General features: G+C 39.7%; 1 protein-coding gene across 1 annotated transcript in view; it reads right to left on the reverse strand.

Moving 5' to 3' along the window:
- DNAH6 (dynein axonemal heavy chain 6) overlaps window positions 1-18705 on the reverse strand; it is a 282979-nt gene that overhangs the window by 254234 nt on the left and 10040 nt on the right. The window contains exons 3-4 of the mRNA XM_070479741.1: window positions 7493-7669; window positions 2368-2627 (exon numbers count right to left, since the gene is read on the reverse strand). Coding sequence (XP_070335842.1) covers window positions 2368-2627; window positions 7493-7669 — 437 coding nt within the window. The remainder of the gene's footprint in view (window positions 1-2367; window positions 2628-7492; window positions 7670-18705) is intronic.

Here is an 18705-nt window from a genome sequence, read left to right on the forward strand (position 1 = left end):
TACAATTTTGATAATATTATTTAATTTGGAATTCATAATTGCAGAGAAACATTTACATATGGGAGTTTTTTTGTGAATAAAATAATGTATTATGTATCTTAATCTCAGAATTATCAGAATAAACTCTACATGGAAAATGTATTTTAAAGTATTTCCATAATATCTTATTTTCTTTGGATATTTCAACCCCAGTAGCTTTCCTCCCTAAGAACAAAGTTCTTCCAAATATTTCATTGCAGGGATTGTAGAGCTGTTATCTAGCAGTTACTAATGTCTGCACAGCCATCAGTACGCAGTATAATTTTAATAATGTCCTCAACTGTGGTCATCTCTGTTATGTAACATGTGGAGCTAATGGTATTACTGATTGATTTCCTTTGCTTTTCCGGTTCCAAATAGAATAAATAATTTCCACACAGACTGGTAAAATTGCAATTCTGCAAAAGAAAGTCTTTTTGACATTAAATATTAACTTTGTGATTTTTTTGTTTTTTGGCTTCTCAAAGTGGCATGCAGGAATCTTAGTTCCTAGACCAGAGACTGAACCTGTACCTCCTGCAGGGGAAGCAGAGGTCATAACCAGTGGACTGCCAGGAAAGTCCCTGGAATTTGAATTCTTGCATTTCTAGCTTCTTAAGCTTCTTCATCAGATGGTAATCTAAAAATGGAATTTGGTTTCATATTTTGTTTTTGCACATGCCTTTGAAAGTTCAAACCCTTTAGGGGCAGGGTGGATATCTTTCAGTAAGGTGTTGATATAGCTTTCTCAGTGCTACTGATTCATTTGATAACATTTTCATACTAATGAGATATTCTAAAAAAAGGACAGGAAAATTACTGTGGTTCATAAACCCAATTTGAGTTATCCTAATTATGTTGCCTAATTGCTAACCTTTTCTTTTTTGAACACTGTGTTTATCTGATCTAATTTATTTCATTTCCTCTCTGAGTATAACTTTGTACAGGTGTCTCAGTAATGGTATGACGTATCTTTGTTTTGGGTTTTTTTTTTTTTTCTCTTTTTTGCTATGAGAGTACAACTTCCAATGATTCCTAGTTGGTGACTCAGTTCCACCTCTCTTCATCAATTTTCTATTGAGAAGAAAGCATCATTTTGCATTTGTTCTGGAAAAATTCAATAGGTTTATGTGACGACAGATTATTGTGCTAGATTTGGAAATGATAGAAAATGCTTCCATGCCTTCCATTATTCTTTGAAGCAAATTCTCCGTCTCAAGGGGGTCTCATGGACTCCTCAGAGTTTCATTTTGAGAGGCAGTAGAGCAGAGAAATTAAGAGTATACATTCTGAAGTCAGCCAGACTGTCATTTACTTATTGTACAATCTGGGACAAACCAAAAACCTCTAAAAAGCAAAAAACAAACAAACAAACAAAAAACTACAGTGCTGAGTAAGGAAGAAAACTCCTAGAAGAAACTTTTATCTTCCTGTTCAGCAGAGCCTGGGGAAGGCAGCTCAAAGAACTTGGTGGCAAAGCTCGACTACAATCACCTTCAAGGAAAGACCATCTCAACAACTGTATTCATTCCAACTAAACAACCATGGGCTTCCCAGGTAGTGCTAGTGGTAAAGAAACTGCCTTCCCGGAGACATAAGAGATGTGGGTTTGATCCCTAGGTGGGAATATCCCCTGCAGGAGGGCATGGCAACCCTCTCCAGTATTCCTGCTAGAGAATCCCATGGACAGAGGAGCCTGGAGGGCTACAGTGTATAGGGCCGCAAAGAGTCAGACACGACTGAAGTGACTTAGCACACATGCATGCAAACAACCATAGAGGAAGGCTGGCATCACCTTTAAGCCCTGTTTGCCTATTGTGCTCAACTTTAAATCAACTCAGAGACTCACATTTGGGTGACTCTTCAAATTATTTCAACAACAAATGTGTGTTTAGTAACAATAGAGAGTATATGTGACTGTGTGTGTACTATTAATCTATATAAATACCTGAAATTATCGCTCATTTTAAAAAACATTTCTATTCTGTTAAGGAAAGCTGAAATGACAAGTAAAAAAAAAATCTTGTATCATCCATTTTTTAATGCATGCTCTCTTCTTTTCTCAGTAATCACAAAATATCAAAATTGTTTGTAATATTGATTAAAGAAAATGGTATTATATTAATATAAGGAGCACAGCAGTATACCACTCCATAAAAAGTCTATAAGTAGAGATTAATGGGCAAAATAAGTAAAACTGTTGTGATTAAGATTCATTTGTTATTGGATGATAACCAAAATTATAATTTATCCTGTAAATCATTAATACCCAATTGATTATGGATAACACTTGCAACCTTATTTGCAATTTTTACTGCTAAATAAATTGCTTCATAAAAGAGAACTCACTTCAGATTATATGTATCGTATTCAATGGAAGATCTTGGCACTGCGGAGATCATATAAAGAAATCCGATGTGTTCGTTTTCACGGATTATTTTAACGATTTGCAAGGGATCTCGAATGTTGGCTTTAATGACTTCTTCTCGGTCATGGAAGTAGTACTTAGGGTAAGTTAAGGAACTAGTCTCATAGAGGCCTCGTCTTCCAGTGCTGGTGCGTGACAGTTTAGCAGGAGAGGGAGACCAGTCCGCAGAGGGCCACTGGATCTAAACAAAGCCAGTTTTTCAAAAAGTGAGTTTTTTATACATAGTATCAAGTATATATATGTCAATCCCAATCACCCAATTTATTGCACTTCCCTCTTCATCCCTCGGTGTCCATACATTTGTTCTCTTATGTTTGTGTTTCTATTTCTGCTTTGCAACCATATTCCAATAAAAATTAACTTAAGAAACAGGGGCTTCCCTGGTGGCTCAGGGGTAAAGAATCCGCCTGCCAATGCAGGAGACATGGGTGGGGTTCCAGACCTGGTCCAGGAAGATTTCACATTGTTGTGGAGCAATGGACCTTGATAGACACAACTATTGAGGCTGCACCCTAGAGCCCAGGAACCACAACTACTGAGCCCATGTGCCCCAAACACTGAAGCCAACATACCTCCTGTGCGCCACAAGAGAAGCAACTGCAAGAACAGTGGTCACACTACAACAAAGAGTAGCCCCTGCTTGCCACAGCTAGAGAAAAGCCCGAGTGGCAACGAAGACCCAGCACAGCCAATAAGTAAATAAACAAAATTATTAAAAAAAAAAAAAAACCCAAGTGAAAAACATGAGCTGGGGGAGGGGGGCAGGGGACTACATATATAAGTAACAACTATTAACCTCCAGGACTAATTACCACACTGCCTATGTCTAGGGCTTAAAGGCAAGCATTTTTTAACTGAAGATTTTCTAATTATCATTTGGCAGTGATAGATCCCTGTCAGTACCCCTACCCAAATATCTGCCCTCCTCTCACAAACCGCCCCAGCGACGACTCCCATTGCCTTCTCCCCTTCCTTTTTCAGTGTTTCTCACATCAAAATGCTCCCAGCTTCCTGGTATTCATGGGAGCTCAGCACTCCCCTTGCTCAGTTACTCTGCATCTCCCCTGACCATGGCCTTTCCCTTCAACATCCTCTTCCTTCTGACGACCATGTTTTCCTGTGAGTGATATCTTGGACCACTGTCATCATAACTCATGATAAACTATATTTTAGTGACTGTGAAGGGTTGGAACACTGAGTATTGGGAATCAATATGTCATAGCCTTAGAGAAGGAGATATATAACTAACTTACAGTTGCTTTTCTGGAGTCAGTGCTTCTCACAGGTCAGTGTGCACATGAATTTCCCTGGGGCTTTCTGTTCAAATGCAGATTTGCCAGCCAGCCGGGTGGCAGAGCCTGAAATTGTGCATTTCTCACTTGCTCCCAAGAAATGCGGGAGCTGCTGGTCCTTGACCACAAGTGGAGCCCCACGGCCATGCCCCACCACGTTCACATACTTGAGTGCATGCACACGCGCTCAATTACATCTGACTCTTTGCAACCCCATGGACGGTAGCCCACAAGGCCCATACATACTCTTGAGCTTTGCTCCAATTCCTGGGTCCCACTGTCTGCCCTCAGTTCCACCCCACTCCTTTTCTCCTGCCCCTCTGGGACAGCGTCACAAATCCTCTCTTCCTGAGGAGGAGGCTGATGACTGTGTTTGAGGAAATGTGACATCAACTCCAACAGTCGTCCCTTCGTCTCTCTGACAGGACTGACTGGCTTTAAGATAAGAGACTCACCACTGCAGACCCGCTTTGATGAACAATTGATGTTCATATATAAATGACATCTTTATCATATATTAGCATAGTCAGTAGAAGCTGCCATTTCCACAGGAGAGTTACTACCATAAGCTTCCTGGAACAACTTCCCCCAAAGATGTGTATTCATAGAGGTCATTATTCTCCATCTCTGATTAAATACCCCACTGAGTAGGAGTTTCAGAAAAGAATCCTGGGAAGTTCAGAGCTAAAGGACATACATCTTTGAACTCAAAAGATAAAACGTGCTTCTTTCACTTACTGACCAAGGATAGTAGCAAAGGCATTGTTTTCGTATGTAAAAGAAGGGGCCAAACCAGATGCCAGAACCAGAGAAAACACACAATGCTTTGTCCCAATGTTTCAACACGAGCTGTGATCAACCTTTTTTATGAGACAAGAGTGCTAATACTTTGACAGGAAATGTTTTTATTTTCTTTATTATAGCCCTTAAAAAGGTATACTGCATTCTAAGTGAAAGATTTCTTCAACAATAGGCCTCCATAGTTACATTTCATTTCTAATTATGTAACTCAGTGTGAAGATGTCATTCAATTTAAACAGTCACACAAGTTTGGATTTTGTAGGGGTTGGGGGAGGGAAATAAAATAAAAGAGCTATCATACTCCTCTATGATGGGTGCCCAGTCCAACTGATAATGTGCTCATGTGCTCAGCCGTGGCTGACTCTTTGAGACCCCATGGACTGTAGCCCGCCAGGTTCCTCTGTCCATCGAATTTTCCAGGCAAGAATATTGGAGTGGGTTGCCATTTCTTTCTCCAACTGATAATCAATCTTCCTTAATTACCAGAAGCAAATCCTTTAACTTTCCTCCCTCCCTCCCTCCTTCCTCATTTACTCCCTCCCTTCCTTCCTTCTTTCCTTCCTTCATCTCCCAGGAAATCCTCATTGTTACATATCCACTCTAAACTCAGTCTGAGAAATCAATACCCAGAAAAATAAATGTTTTTCAAAATAAATATCCTTCTTTTAAATGAAATATCCCCTTTCTTCCACATTTCCTTTCAAACTCTCTTTACTGAATTCTTCACTGAGTTACAGTTACAACCAAACATAACCCGTAACGTATTCCTTTTCAGTTGCTTTCATTCCAGAAGTGCACAAAATCTCACTTCAATTTTTTAATTAAAAATAAGGTTTTTGTAGTTGATTTGGGGGGCTTCCATGGTGGCTCAGGGGTAAAGAATCTGCCTGCCAATGCAGGAGATGCAGGTTCAACCCCTGGGTTGGGAAGATGCCCTGGAGAAGGAAATGGCAACCCACTCCAGTATTCTTGCCTGTGAAATCCTATGGACAGGGGAGCCTGGCCAGCTACAGTCCATGGGGTTGCAGAGTCGGACACAACTTAAGTGGCTAAGCATGCATGCACAGTTGATTTACAATGTTGTATTAACTTCTACTGGACAGCAAAGTGATTCAGTTATACATATGTATGTGCATGCTAGATCTCTTCAGTTGTATCTGACTCTTTGTGACCCTATGGAATGTAGCCCGCCAGACTCCTCTGTCCATGGGTTTCTCCAGGCAAGAGTACTGGAGTGGGTTGCCATGACCTCCTCCAGGGGACCTTCCCCACCCAGGGATTGAACCTGAGTCTCTCATATCTTGTGGACTGGCAGATGGGTTCTTTATCACTAGTGCCATGAGGGAAGCCATCAGTTAAACATATATATACTCTTTTTCACATTTTTTCCCATTATGGTTTATCACAGGATATCAAATATAGTTCCCTGTGCTACACAGTAGGACCTTGTTTTTTATGCTTCCTATATATAATAGTGTGCATAATCTCTTTTTAAAATTCAACCTACTTTATATCAAATGAATTAATTAACAATCAGATCTTTCTCAGCCCCACTTAAAATATCTGATTTTCTCTACTTCACAGAAACCAAATTAACCAAAGTTGCACAATTTCATGTAAAGATTTCACCTGCCAATGCAGGAGATGCAAGAGATGTGGGTTTGATCCCTGAATCAGGAAGATCCTCTGGAAGAGAGCATGGCAACCCACTCCAGTATTCTTGCCTGGAGAATTCCATGGGCAGAAAAGCCTGGTGGGCTACAGTTCACGGGGTCACAAAGAGTCAGAAACGACTGAGCGACTGACCACACACACACACACACACACACACACACACACACACACACACAAGTTCATGCAATTTATTATATGATATTCTCTCAGGATGATCTCAACCAAACCCATGGGTGAGCCTTCTTCCAGCTGACTTTCAAGTCCACAGTTATCCCATCTTATCTGCCTTGCTACCTTTCCACTCATTCCTCTGAGTTTAGTGCAATTCCTTAGGATAGTTTTTCTTCCACCAATGGTCACTCTGGTCACCAGATATAAGCATCCATTCTGTTTAGTTTAAATGATCAGTGAGAGCTCTTATCACACTCTACTAGTCTTAAGTGTTTACTTGTCTATTTCCCACCTCCAGATTCTATAATTCTCAAGGACACAGCTTGTCCTCAACTCTTCATTCCTAGCGATCCAGCCTAAAGCCTGAAAGAGAGAGCTAGCACGGAAAGATCCTCTCAATAAAAAGCTCAGAGAATTCTTGACTCTACTGGTATTTTTATTGCAGGTGTGTCCTCCATATTTTCTCCCATTTCTGTTTTTTGTTGTTCTTGTTAAATATCTACAAGTATTCATGTAAAGCCAGGCTCTAGTGATTTTGCCCCACACCTACTATTCACTTATTCCTTCCCCACTCTGTAACTCTCATCAATTATAGTTGCCTCTCTAGCTGGTTCTGTTTCTATTTTATTGCCCTTCACCAAGGTCTTCAAAGATTTGGGGGAATAATGATGAAAATTTCATAAAAGTTATAATAACATTCAAAACACTATTATGTCTTCTTCTAACATGTCTTCTAGAGAACATCAGAAGATAGTGTACAGACGCTGAAAGTTTTCCTTTATGATTTTATCCTATTCTTGCCTGGAAAATCCCATGGAGAGGGGAGCCTGGCTGGCTACAGTCCTGAAGGGTGCAAAGAGTCAGACATGACTTAAGTGGCTGAACATACATGCACAATTGAGTTACAATGTTGTATTAGCCTCTGCTTGACAAATTTCCCTTAAATAGGAAGAACTGGGAGATATGTTGCCCAAATCCATTATATAACCTAATAGAAAAAGACTTTGCCACTATCATTATGAGTTAAAAGGTTAACTCACGCTAACTCAGGTTACCAATGCTGTAGGAACGAAACTGAAAGAATCAATGAAGCACTTTAATACTATACCTGTTTTTTCTTTTTCACAGCCTCTCCATGCTCAAGAAACTGAACAAGAGATTTGGTAGAAGCTTTTTTTTCAGGACTTGTTGGAGGTTTTAGGACACCAGAAGCGATTAACCGGTTTCGGTTCTGTTGGTATATGTAATCAGGCATCTTATGATCTTGGTGGAGTTTTAGCACTGGCTTTGGGAAATAAACAGACATGTTAATCTCTTAAAAATTAATGTGAACTGGTCTTTTTCTTAACTACCTTTGGGTTCTGACTCTGTTAGAAATTGATCACCTTCCAGGACTAGGACTACTTCCTATCTAGGCCACAATCATTATAGCAGCTACCACCAGTCTGGCCATGGCCTGCTGCATGAGTAAGAAATTTCTACTTAGTTTCCATTAATTCTGCCTTTTAAACACCAATGAATACTTCTAAGGGTGATGTTATGACAGAAAGAGTACAGAAGCATGAAATGACATATTCACAAATTGTTCAATACAAACCCCCTACCATTCACTACAACAGCTACCGTGGGAAGATCGTACATTCCTCCAATCTTACCCAAAAGTCACTGTTCACTTTCTATAGCCATAACTGGTTGAAGGCCATCACAAAACCAAACAACCTGATTTTTTAAATGGGCAGAGAATCTGAATAGACTTACTTCCAAAGAGGAAATATAGATGACCCACAGGCTCATGAATAGATGCTCAGTATCATTAATTATTAGGACAGTGAAAATCAAAGCCACAGTGAGATATCACCTCACACCTGTCAGAATGACTGTTGTCAAAGAGACAACAAATAACAAGTGTTGCTGAGATGTAGAGAAAAGGGAAAACTGCTGGTGGGAATGTAAACTGGTGCAGCCTCTATGGAAAAGAGTATGGAGATTCTTTAAAAAAATTCAAAAAAGAACTACCATATGACCTAGCAGAGAGTGAAAAAGTTGGCTTAAAGCTCAACATTCAGAAAACTAAAATCATGGCATCCGGTCACCATCACTTCATGGCAAATAGATGGGTAAACAGTGGCTGACTTTATTTTTCTGGGCTCCAAAATCACTGCAGATGGTGATTGCAGCCAGGAGATTAAAAGACACTTACTCCTTGGAAGGAAAGCTATGACCAACCGAGACAGCATATTAAAAAGCAGAGACATGGGGGAGGAGCCAAGATGGCGGAGGAATAGGACGGGGAGACCACTTTCTCTCCTACAAATTCATCAAAAGAATAACCGAACGCAGAGCAAACTTCACAAAACAACTTCTGATCGCTAGCTGAGGTCATCAAGCGCCCAGAAAAGCAACCCATTGTCTTTGAAAGGAGGTAGGACAAAATATAAAAGATAAAAAGAGAGACAAAAGAGCTAAGGATGGAGATCTGGCCTGGGAAGGGAGTCTTAATAGAGGAAGTTTCCAAACACCAGGAAACCCTCGCACTGGCGGGTGTGGGGGAAGTTTTTGAATCTCGGAGGGCAACCTGACTCGGAGGGGAACAATAAATAAAGCCCACAGATTACGTGCCTAAAAGCAACTCCCAGCAGGAAAGTACCCCAGACACCTGCATCCACCACCAATAAGTGGGGGCAGAACGGAGAGGAGCGGGCGGCATTGCTTAGGGAAAGGACCGGGTCTGAGTGCCCTGAGGACAATCGGAGGGAGCTTTTGTGAGTTACCAACTTAAACTGTGGGATAGCAAGAGAGAGAGAGAGAAAATTAACCGGCCCGAACACACTGCCGGCTGTTCGCAGAACAAAGGGTCTGAGCAAGTCCAGAGAAGAGCTCGAAGGCTGCGGACCGGCTCAGCCCCGCTGTAGACTGGAGGCAGGGGGGAGGGGAAAGGGGCAGGCTTGGCCCCAAGGACCGCAGCCCCTACTGCACTGCAAACAGGCCTCCAGTTTCTAATCAAAGACCTCCTGAGATTCTGGATGGTCGACATCCGCCAGGAGGGTCGACATCCGCCAGGAGGGTTGTGGCGAGACACAGGGCGCAAGCACCCGACTGGCGAGGGTGGGGACTGAGGCTGGGGATGCGGAGGACAGAAGGCGCGCTGAACCCGGGGAGAGTGCGCCCGTCAAGCTCCTGGCTGCCTGAGCCGCTCTGACGAGGAAGGCACAAAAAGCAGGCGCAGCTTTTTGTTCTGCGTTTTTGTGGAACACCCGAGGGCTGGAACTGTGCTCAGCGCAGGGCATGCTCCATATAGAACAGCCAGGAGCCTGAGCAGCGTAGAGGGGAAAGCAGCACCAGCCCATGTCGGCAGCGCAACGGAACTAGCAACCTGAATAAGAGTCTGCTTCCGCCCGCCTGTGTCAGGGCGGAAATTAGGCACTGAAGAGACCAGCAAACAGAAGCCAAATAAACAAAGGGAACCGCTTCAGAAGGGACCGGTGCAACAGATTAAAATCCCTGTAGATAACACCGACTACACCGGAAGGGGCCTGTAGATATCGAGAAGTGTAAGCTGGAACGAGGAGCTATCTGAAACTGAACCGAACCCACACTGACCGCAACAGCTCCAGAGAAATTCCTAGATATATTTTTACTTTTTTTTTTTTAAGTAAAAAAAAAAAAAAAATTTTCATTTTTTCTCTTTTATTTTCTTTTAAAATTCCCTATTACTCCCCCATTACGCCTTAACTTTCATTTTCATAGATTTTTATGATTTTTTTAATTAGGAAAAAATTTTTTTTTCTTTTTTCTTTTTCTCTTCTATTTTCTATTTTTCTTTTTCTCTTATTTCCTTTTAAAGTCCTATATTACTCCTCTACTACTCCTTAATTTTCATTTTAATTACACTATAACCTTACAAAAAAAAAAAAAAAGAGAAGCCCTATTTTTTTTTTTCCCCATTTATTTTTATTAGTTGGAGGCTAATTACTTTACAGCATTGCAGTGGTTTTTGTCATACATTGAATTAGCCATGGATTTACATGTATTCCCCATCCCGGTCCCCCCCCCCCCCACCTCCCTCTCCACCCCATCCCTCTGGGTCCTCCCAGTGCACCAGGCCTGAGCACTTGTCTCATGCATCCAACCTGGGCTGGTGATCTGTTTCACCCTAGATATACATGTTTCGATGCTGTTCTCTTGAAACATCCCACCCCCGGGTTCTCCCATAGAGTCCACAAGTCTGTTCTATACATCTGAGTCTCTTTTTCTTTTTTTGCATATAGGGTTATCGTTACCATCTTTCTAAATTCCATATATATGTGTTGAGAAGCCCCATTTTTAAACCGAACTCCATATATATTTCTAAAAATTTTTTTGTGTGTTTCGGTTTTTTTTTTTTAAATATAGTATTTTTAAGAGTCGAACCTCTACTCTAGATTTTTAATCTTTGTTTTTCAGTATATGATATAAATTGTGGACATTTAAGAATCCAATATTCAGTTCGCATTTTTATTCAGGGGTGTGTTGATTATTCTCTCCCAATCTTGACTCTCCATTTTCTACCTCAGAACACCTCTATTTCTTCCTTTCCCCTTCTCTTCCCAGTCCAATTCTGTGAATCTTTGTGGGTGGGCTAAGGAGAACACTTTGGGAACAGACAACTGGGTAGATCTGTCGCTCTTCTCTTGAGTCCCCCTTTTTCTCCTCCTGCTCACCTCTATCTCCCTCCTCCCTTTCCTCTTGTTCATGTAACCCTGTGAACCTCTCTGGGTGTCCCTAATGGGGGAGAATCTTTTTGCCATTAACCTAGAAGTTTTATTATCAGTGCTATATAGTTGAAGAAGTCTTGAGACTACTGGAAGAATAAAACTGAAATCCAGAGGCAGGAGACTTAAGCCCAAAACCTGAGAACACCAGGAAACTCCTGACTACATGGAACTTTAATAAGAGACAGTCCAAAAGCCTCCATACCTACACTGAAACCAACCACCACCCAAGAGCCAATAAGTTTTAGAGCAAGACATACCACGCAAATTCTCCAGCAACGCAGGAACATAGTCCTGAACAGCAACATACAGGCTGCCCAAGGTCACACCTAACACATAGACCCATCTCAAAACTCATTACTGGGCACTCCATTGCACTCCAGAGAGAAGAAATCAAGTTCCTCGCACCAGAACACCGACGCAAGCTTCCCTAACCAGGAAACCTTGACAAGCCAATCGTCCAACCCCACCCACTGGGTAAAACCTCCACAATAAAAAGGAACCACAGACCTCCAGAATACAGAAAGCCCACTCCAGACACAGCAATCTAAACAAGATGAAAAGGCAGAGAGATACCCAACAGGTAAAGGAACATGAAAAATGCCCACCAAGTCAAACAAAACAGGAGGACCCAGGGAATCTACCTGAAAAAGAATTTAGAATAATGATAATAAAAATGATCCAAAATCTTGAAAACAAAATGGAGTTACAGATAAATACCCTGGAGACAAAAATTGAGAAGATGCAAGAAATGTTTAATAAAGACCTAGAAGAAATAAAAAAGAGTCAATTAAAAATGAATAATGCAATAAATGAGATAAAAAACATCCTGGAGGGAACCAAGAGTAGAATAACGGAGATAGAAGATAGGATAAGTGAGGTAGAAATAAAATGGTGGAAATAAATGGAGCAGAGAGGAAAAAAGAAAAAAGATTCAAAAGAAATGAGGACAACCCCAGGGACCTCTGGGAAAATGTGAAACGCCCCAACATTCAAATCATAGGAGTCCCAGAAGAAGAAGACAAAAAGAAAGGCCATGAGAAAATACTCGAGGAGATAATAGCTGAAAACTTCCCTAAAATGGGGAAGGAAATAGCCACCCAAGTCCAAGAAACCCAGAGAGTCCCAAACAGGATAAACCAAGGCAAAACACCCCAAGACACATATTAATCAAATTAACAAAGATCAAACACAAAGAACAAATATTAAAAGCAGCAAGGGAGAAACAACAAATAACACACAAAGGGATTCCCATAAGGATAACCTCTGATCTATCAATAGAAACTCTCCAGGCAGGAAGGGAATGACAGGACATACTTAAAGTAATGAAAGAGAATAACCTACAACCCAGATTACTGTACCCAGCAAGGATCTCATTCAGATATGAAGGAGAATTCAAAAGCTTTACAGACAAGCAAAAGCTGAGAGAATTCAGCACCACCAAACCAGTTCTTCAACAAATGCTAAAGGATCTTCTCTAGACAGGAAATGCAGAAAGGTTGTATAAAACAACAAAGTAAATGGCAACGGGACCACACCTATCAATAATTACCTTAAATGTAAATGGGTTGAATGCCCCAATCAAAAGACAAAGATTGGCTGAATGGATACAAAAACAAGACCCCTATATATGCTGTCTACAAGAAACCCACCTCAAAACAAGAGACACATACAGACTAAAAGTGAAGGGCTGGAAAAAAATATTTCACGCAAACGGAGACCAAAAGAAAGCAGGAGTCGCAATACTCATATCAGATAAAATAGACTTTCAAATAAAGGATGTGAAAAGAGACAAAGAAGGACACTACATAATGATCAAAGGATCAATCCAAGAAGGAGATATAACAATTATAAATATATATGCACCCAACATAGGAGCACCGCAATATGTACGGCAAACGCTAATGAGTATCAAAGAGGAAATTAATAGTAACACAATAATAGTGGGAGACTTTAATACCCCACTCACAACTATGGATAGATCAACTAAACAGAAAATTAACAAGGAAACACAAACCTTAAATGACACAGTGGACCAGCTAGACCTAATTGATATCTATAGGACATTTCACCCCAAAACAATCAACTTCACCTTTTTCTCAAGTGCACATGGAACCTTCTCCAGAATAGATCACATCCTGGGCCATAAATCTGGTCTTGGAAAATTCAAAAAAATTGAAATCATTCCAGTCATCTTTTCTGACCACAGTGCAGTAAGATTAGATCTCAATTACAGGAAAAAAATTGTTAAAAATTCAAACATATGGAAGCTAAATAACATGCTTCTGAATAACCAACAAATCATAAAAGAAATCAAAAAAGAAATCAAAATATGCATAGAAATGAATGAAAATGAAAACACAACAACCCAAAACCTATGGGACACTGTAAAGGCAGTGCTAAGGGGAAGGTTCATAGCATTACAGGCTTACATGAAGAAACAAGAAAAAAGCCAAATAAATAACCTAACTCTATATCTAAAGCAATTAGAGAAGGAAGAAATGAAGAACCCCAGTGTTAGTAGAAGGAAAGAAATCTTAAAAATTAGGGCAGAAATAAATGCAAAAGAAACTAAAGAGACCATAGCAAAAATCAACAAAGCTAAAAGCTGGTTTTTTGAAAAAATAAACAAAATTGACAAACCATTAGCAAGACTCATTAAGAAACAAAGAGAGAAGAACCAAATTAACAAAATTAGAAATGAAAATGGAGAGATCACAACAGACAACACTGAAATACAAAGGATCATAAGAGACTACTACCAGCAGCTCTATGCCAATAAAATGGACAACTTGGATGAAATGAACAAATTCTTAGAAAAGTATAACTTTCCAAAACTGAACCAGGAAGAAATAGAAGACCTTAACAGAGCCATCACAAGCAAGGAAATCGAAACTGTAATCAGAAATCTTCCAGCAAACAAAAGCCCAGGACCAGATGGCTTCACAGCTGAATTCTACCACAAATTTAGAGAAGAGCTAACACCTATCTTACTCAAACTCTTCCAGAAAATTGTGGAAGAAGGTAAACTTGCAAACTCATTCAATGAGGCCACCATCACCCTAATTCCAAAACCAGACAAAGATGCCACACAAAAAAAGAAAACTACAGGCCAATATCACTGATGAACATAGATGCAAAAATCCTTAACAAAATTCTAGCAAATACAATCCAACAACATATTAAAAAGATCATACATCACGACCAAGTGGGCTTTATCCCAGGGATGCAAGGATTCTTCAGTATCCACAAATCAATCAATGTAACACACCACATTAACAAATTGAAAGATAAAAACCATATGATTATCTCAATAGATGCAGAGAAAGCCTTTGACAAAATTCAACACTCATTTATGATTAAAACTCTCCAGAAAGCAGGAATAGAAGGAACATACCTCAACATAATAAAAGCTATATATGACAAACCCACAGCAAGCATCACCCTCAATGGTGAAAAATTGAAAGCATTTCCCCTGAAATCAGGAACAAGACAAGGGTGCCCACTCTCACTACTACTATTCAACATAGTGTTGGAAGTTTTGGCCACAGCAATCAGGGCAGAAAAATAAGTAAAAGGAATCCAGATAGGAAAAGAAGAAGTGAAACTGTCTCTGTTTGCAGATGACATAATCCCCTACATGGAAAACCCTAAAGACTCTACCAGAAAATTACTAGAGCTAATCAATGAATATAGTAAAGTGGCAGGATATAAAATTAACACACAGAAATCCCTTGCATTCCTATACACTAACAATGAAAAAACAGAAAGAGAAATTAAGGAAACAATACCACTCACCATTGCAACAACAACAAAAAAATACTTAGGAGTATATCTACCTAAAGAAACAAAAGACCTAAACAGAGAAAACTATAAAACACTGATGAAAGAAATCAAAGAGGACACAAACAGATGGAGAAATATACCGTGTTCATGGATTGGAAGAATCAATATTGCCAAAATGGCTATACTACCCAAAGCAATCTATAGATTCAATGCAATCCCTATCAAGCTACCAACAGTATTTTTCACAGAACTAGAACAGATAATTTCACAATTTGTATGGAAATACAAAAAACCTCGAATAGCCAAAGTAATCTTGAGAAGGAAGAATGGAACTGGAGGAATCAACCTGCCTGACTTCAGGCTCTACTACAAAGCCACAGTCATCAAGACAGTATGGTACTGGCACAAAGACAGAAATATAGATCAATGGAACAGAATAGAAAGCTCAGAGATAAATCCACGAACCTATGGACACCTTATCTTCGACAAAGGAGGCAAGGATATACAATGGAAAAAAGACAACCTCTTTAATAAGTGGTGCTGGGAAAACTGGTCAGCCACTTGTAGAAGAATGAAACTAGAACACTTTCTAACACCATACACAAAAATAAACTCAAAATGGATTAAAGATCTAAATGTAAGACCAGAAACCATAAAACTCCTAGAGGAGAACATAGGCAAAACACTCTCTGACATAAATCACAGCAGGATCCTCTATGACCCACATCCCAGAATATTAGAAACAAAAGCAAAAATAAACAAATGGAACCTAATGAAACTTCAAAGCTTTTGCACAACAAAGGAAACTATAAGCAAGGTGAAAAGACAGCCCTCAGATTGGGAGAAAATAATAGCAAACGAAGCAACAGACAAAGGATTAATCTCAAAAATATACAAGCAACTCCTGCAGCTCAATTCCAGAAAAATAAATGACCCAATCAAAAAATGCACCAAAGAACTAAACAGACATTTCGCCAAAGAAGACCTACAGATGGCTAACAAACACATGAAAAGATGCTCAACATCACTCATTATCAGAGAAATGCAAATCAAAACCACAATGAGGTACCATTACATGCCAGTCAGGATGGCTGCTATCCAAAAGTCTACAAGCAATAAATGCTGGAGAGGGTGTGGAGAAAAGGGAACCCTCTTACACTGTTGGTGGGAATGCAAACTAGTACAGCCACTATGGAAAACAGTATGGAGATTTCTTTAAAAACTGGAAATAGAACTGCCATATGACCCAGTAATCCCACTTCGGGGCATAGACACCGAGGAAACCAGATCTGAAAGAGACACATGCACCCCAATGTTCATCGCAGCACTGTTTATAATAGCCAGGACATGGAAGCAACCTAGATGCCCATCAGCAGACGCATGGATGAGGAAGCTGTGGTACATATATACCATGGAATATTACTCAGCGGTAAAAAGAATTCATTTGAATCAGTTCTAATGAGATGGATGAAACTGGAGCCCATTATACAGAGTGAAGTAAGCCAGAAAGATAAAGAACATTACAGCATACTAACACATATATATGGAATTTATAAAGATGGTAATGATAACCCTATATGCAAAACAGAAAAAGAGACACAGATGTATAGAACAGACTTGTGGACTCTGTGGGAGAAGGCGAGGGTGGGATGTTTCGAAAGAACAGCATGTATATTATCTATAGTGAAACAGATCACCAGCCCAGGTGGGATGCATGAGTCAAGTGCTTGGGCCTGGTGCACTGGGAAGACTCAGAAGAATCGGGTGGAGAGGGAGGTGGGAGGAGGGATCGGGATGGGGAATACATGTAACTCCATGGCTGATTCATGTCAATGTATGACCAAACCCACTGAAATGTTGTGAAGTAATTAGCCTCCAACTAATAAAAATAAATGAAAAAAAAAAAAAAAAGCAGAGACATTACCTTGCTAACACAGGTGTGTCTAGTCAAGGCTATGGTTTTTCCAGTGGTCATGTATGGATGTGAGAGTTGGACTATAAAAAAAACTGAGCACCGAAGAATTGATGCTTTTGAACTGTGGTGTTGGAGAAGACTGTTGAGAGTCCCTTGGACTGCCAGGAGATCCAACCAGTCCATCCTAAAGGAGATCAGTCCTGGTTGTTCATTGAAAGGACTGATGTTGAAGCTGAAACTCAAGTACTTTGGCCACCTGAAGAGCCGACTCATTTGAAAAGACCCTGATGCTGGGAAAGATTGAGGGCAGGAGGAGAAGAGGATGACAGAGGATGAGATGGTTGGATGGCATCACCGACTTGGTGGACATGGGTTTGGGTGGACTCTGGGAATTGGTGATGGACAGGGAGGCCTGGTGTGCTGTGGTTCATGGGGTCACAAAGAGTCGGACACAACTGAGTGACTGAACTGAACTGAACTGATGACCCATCAATTCCACTCCTGGGTATTTATCTGAAGAAAATTAAAATAGTAATTCAAAAAGATATATGCATCCTATGTTCACTAAGGCTTTATTTACAATAGCCAAGATATGGAAGCAACCTAAGAACCCATCAATACACACACACCCACCCACCCATGGAGTATTACTCATTGAAAAGAATAGAATTTTGCCATTTGCAGCAACATGGATGAACTTGGAGGGTATTATGATAAGTGAATTAAGTCATACAGAAAGACAAATACTGCATGATATCACTTACACGTGGAATCCAAAAATATAACAAACTAGTGAATATAACAAAAAAGAAGCAGTCTCATAGAGAACAAGTAGTTATCAGTGGGGCTGAAGGGGCAACACAGAAGTTGCAGAGTGGGAGGTATAACCTATTGGGTATAGAATAGGCTATAAGAATATATTTTACAAAATGGAAAATAGAGCCAATATTTTTTAATAACTGTAAATGGAGTGTAACCTTTAAAAATTGTGTATAAAATACAACAAAATTCCAGTTATAAGGTAAATAAATACTATGGATGTAATGTGCAAGATGATAGATGCAATACACATGAAAGTTGTTAAAAGAGTCCTAAGGGTTCTCATTATAAGGAAAAATTTTTTCTTAAATTTTGTATCTATATTAACTGACGACCGTTCACTAAACTTATCATGGTAAACATCTCATGATATATGTAAGCCAAATCACTATGTTGTTGATGTCTAACTTACACAGTACTTTATGTCTATTATATCTCAGTAAAACTGGAATAAAAAAAAGAGAGACAACCAGATTCTATATGCCAGTTTAATCAAAGAACACTGCACTTGGTATGGAAGTATTCAGTCCCAGAAAATCAAACTCAAGACTCTAGACCTAAATACGAACATATAGGAAATATAAGAACCAGAGAAATAGGTTAGCTACCATGGTGGGGATGCAATCAACAAAACTAGGCTGTGGGACTATATAGACAAATAACCAAAATTTACCAATTAAAATTTTTTCCCAGGAAAAAATTAAAGAGTTGATGGAGAACTTATAAATCAAGAGACTTAAGAGAAATATCAACCAGTTAGAAGAAAAATATTAACCAGTTAGTGCATAGATCTTCTTTTGATCTAAATTTTAACAAGGACTTTGCAAACAAAATTATTATAAGACAATCAGGGAAATGTGAATTTTTTTAAACAGTTTAAATTATTGTAACAGCTTTCTTGAGTTATAATAGGCATACATTAAGCTGTTCTTTGGAGAAGGAAATGGCAACCTACTCCATTATTCATGCCTGGAAAGTTCCATGGACAGAACAGCTTGGCAGGCTACAGCCCATGGGGTTGCAAAGAGTCGGACACAACTGAGCAAGTAA

This window comes from Odocoileus virginianus, chromosome 2, assembly GCF_023699985.2.
Source record: "Odocoileus virginianus isolate 20LAN1187 ecotype Illinois chromosome 2, Ovbor_1.2, whole genome shotgun sequence".
Lineage (NCBI taxonomy): Eukaryota > Metazoa > Chordata > Mammalia > Artiodactyla > Cervidae > Odocoileus > Odocoileus virginianus.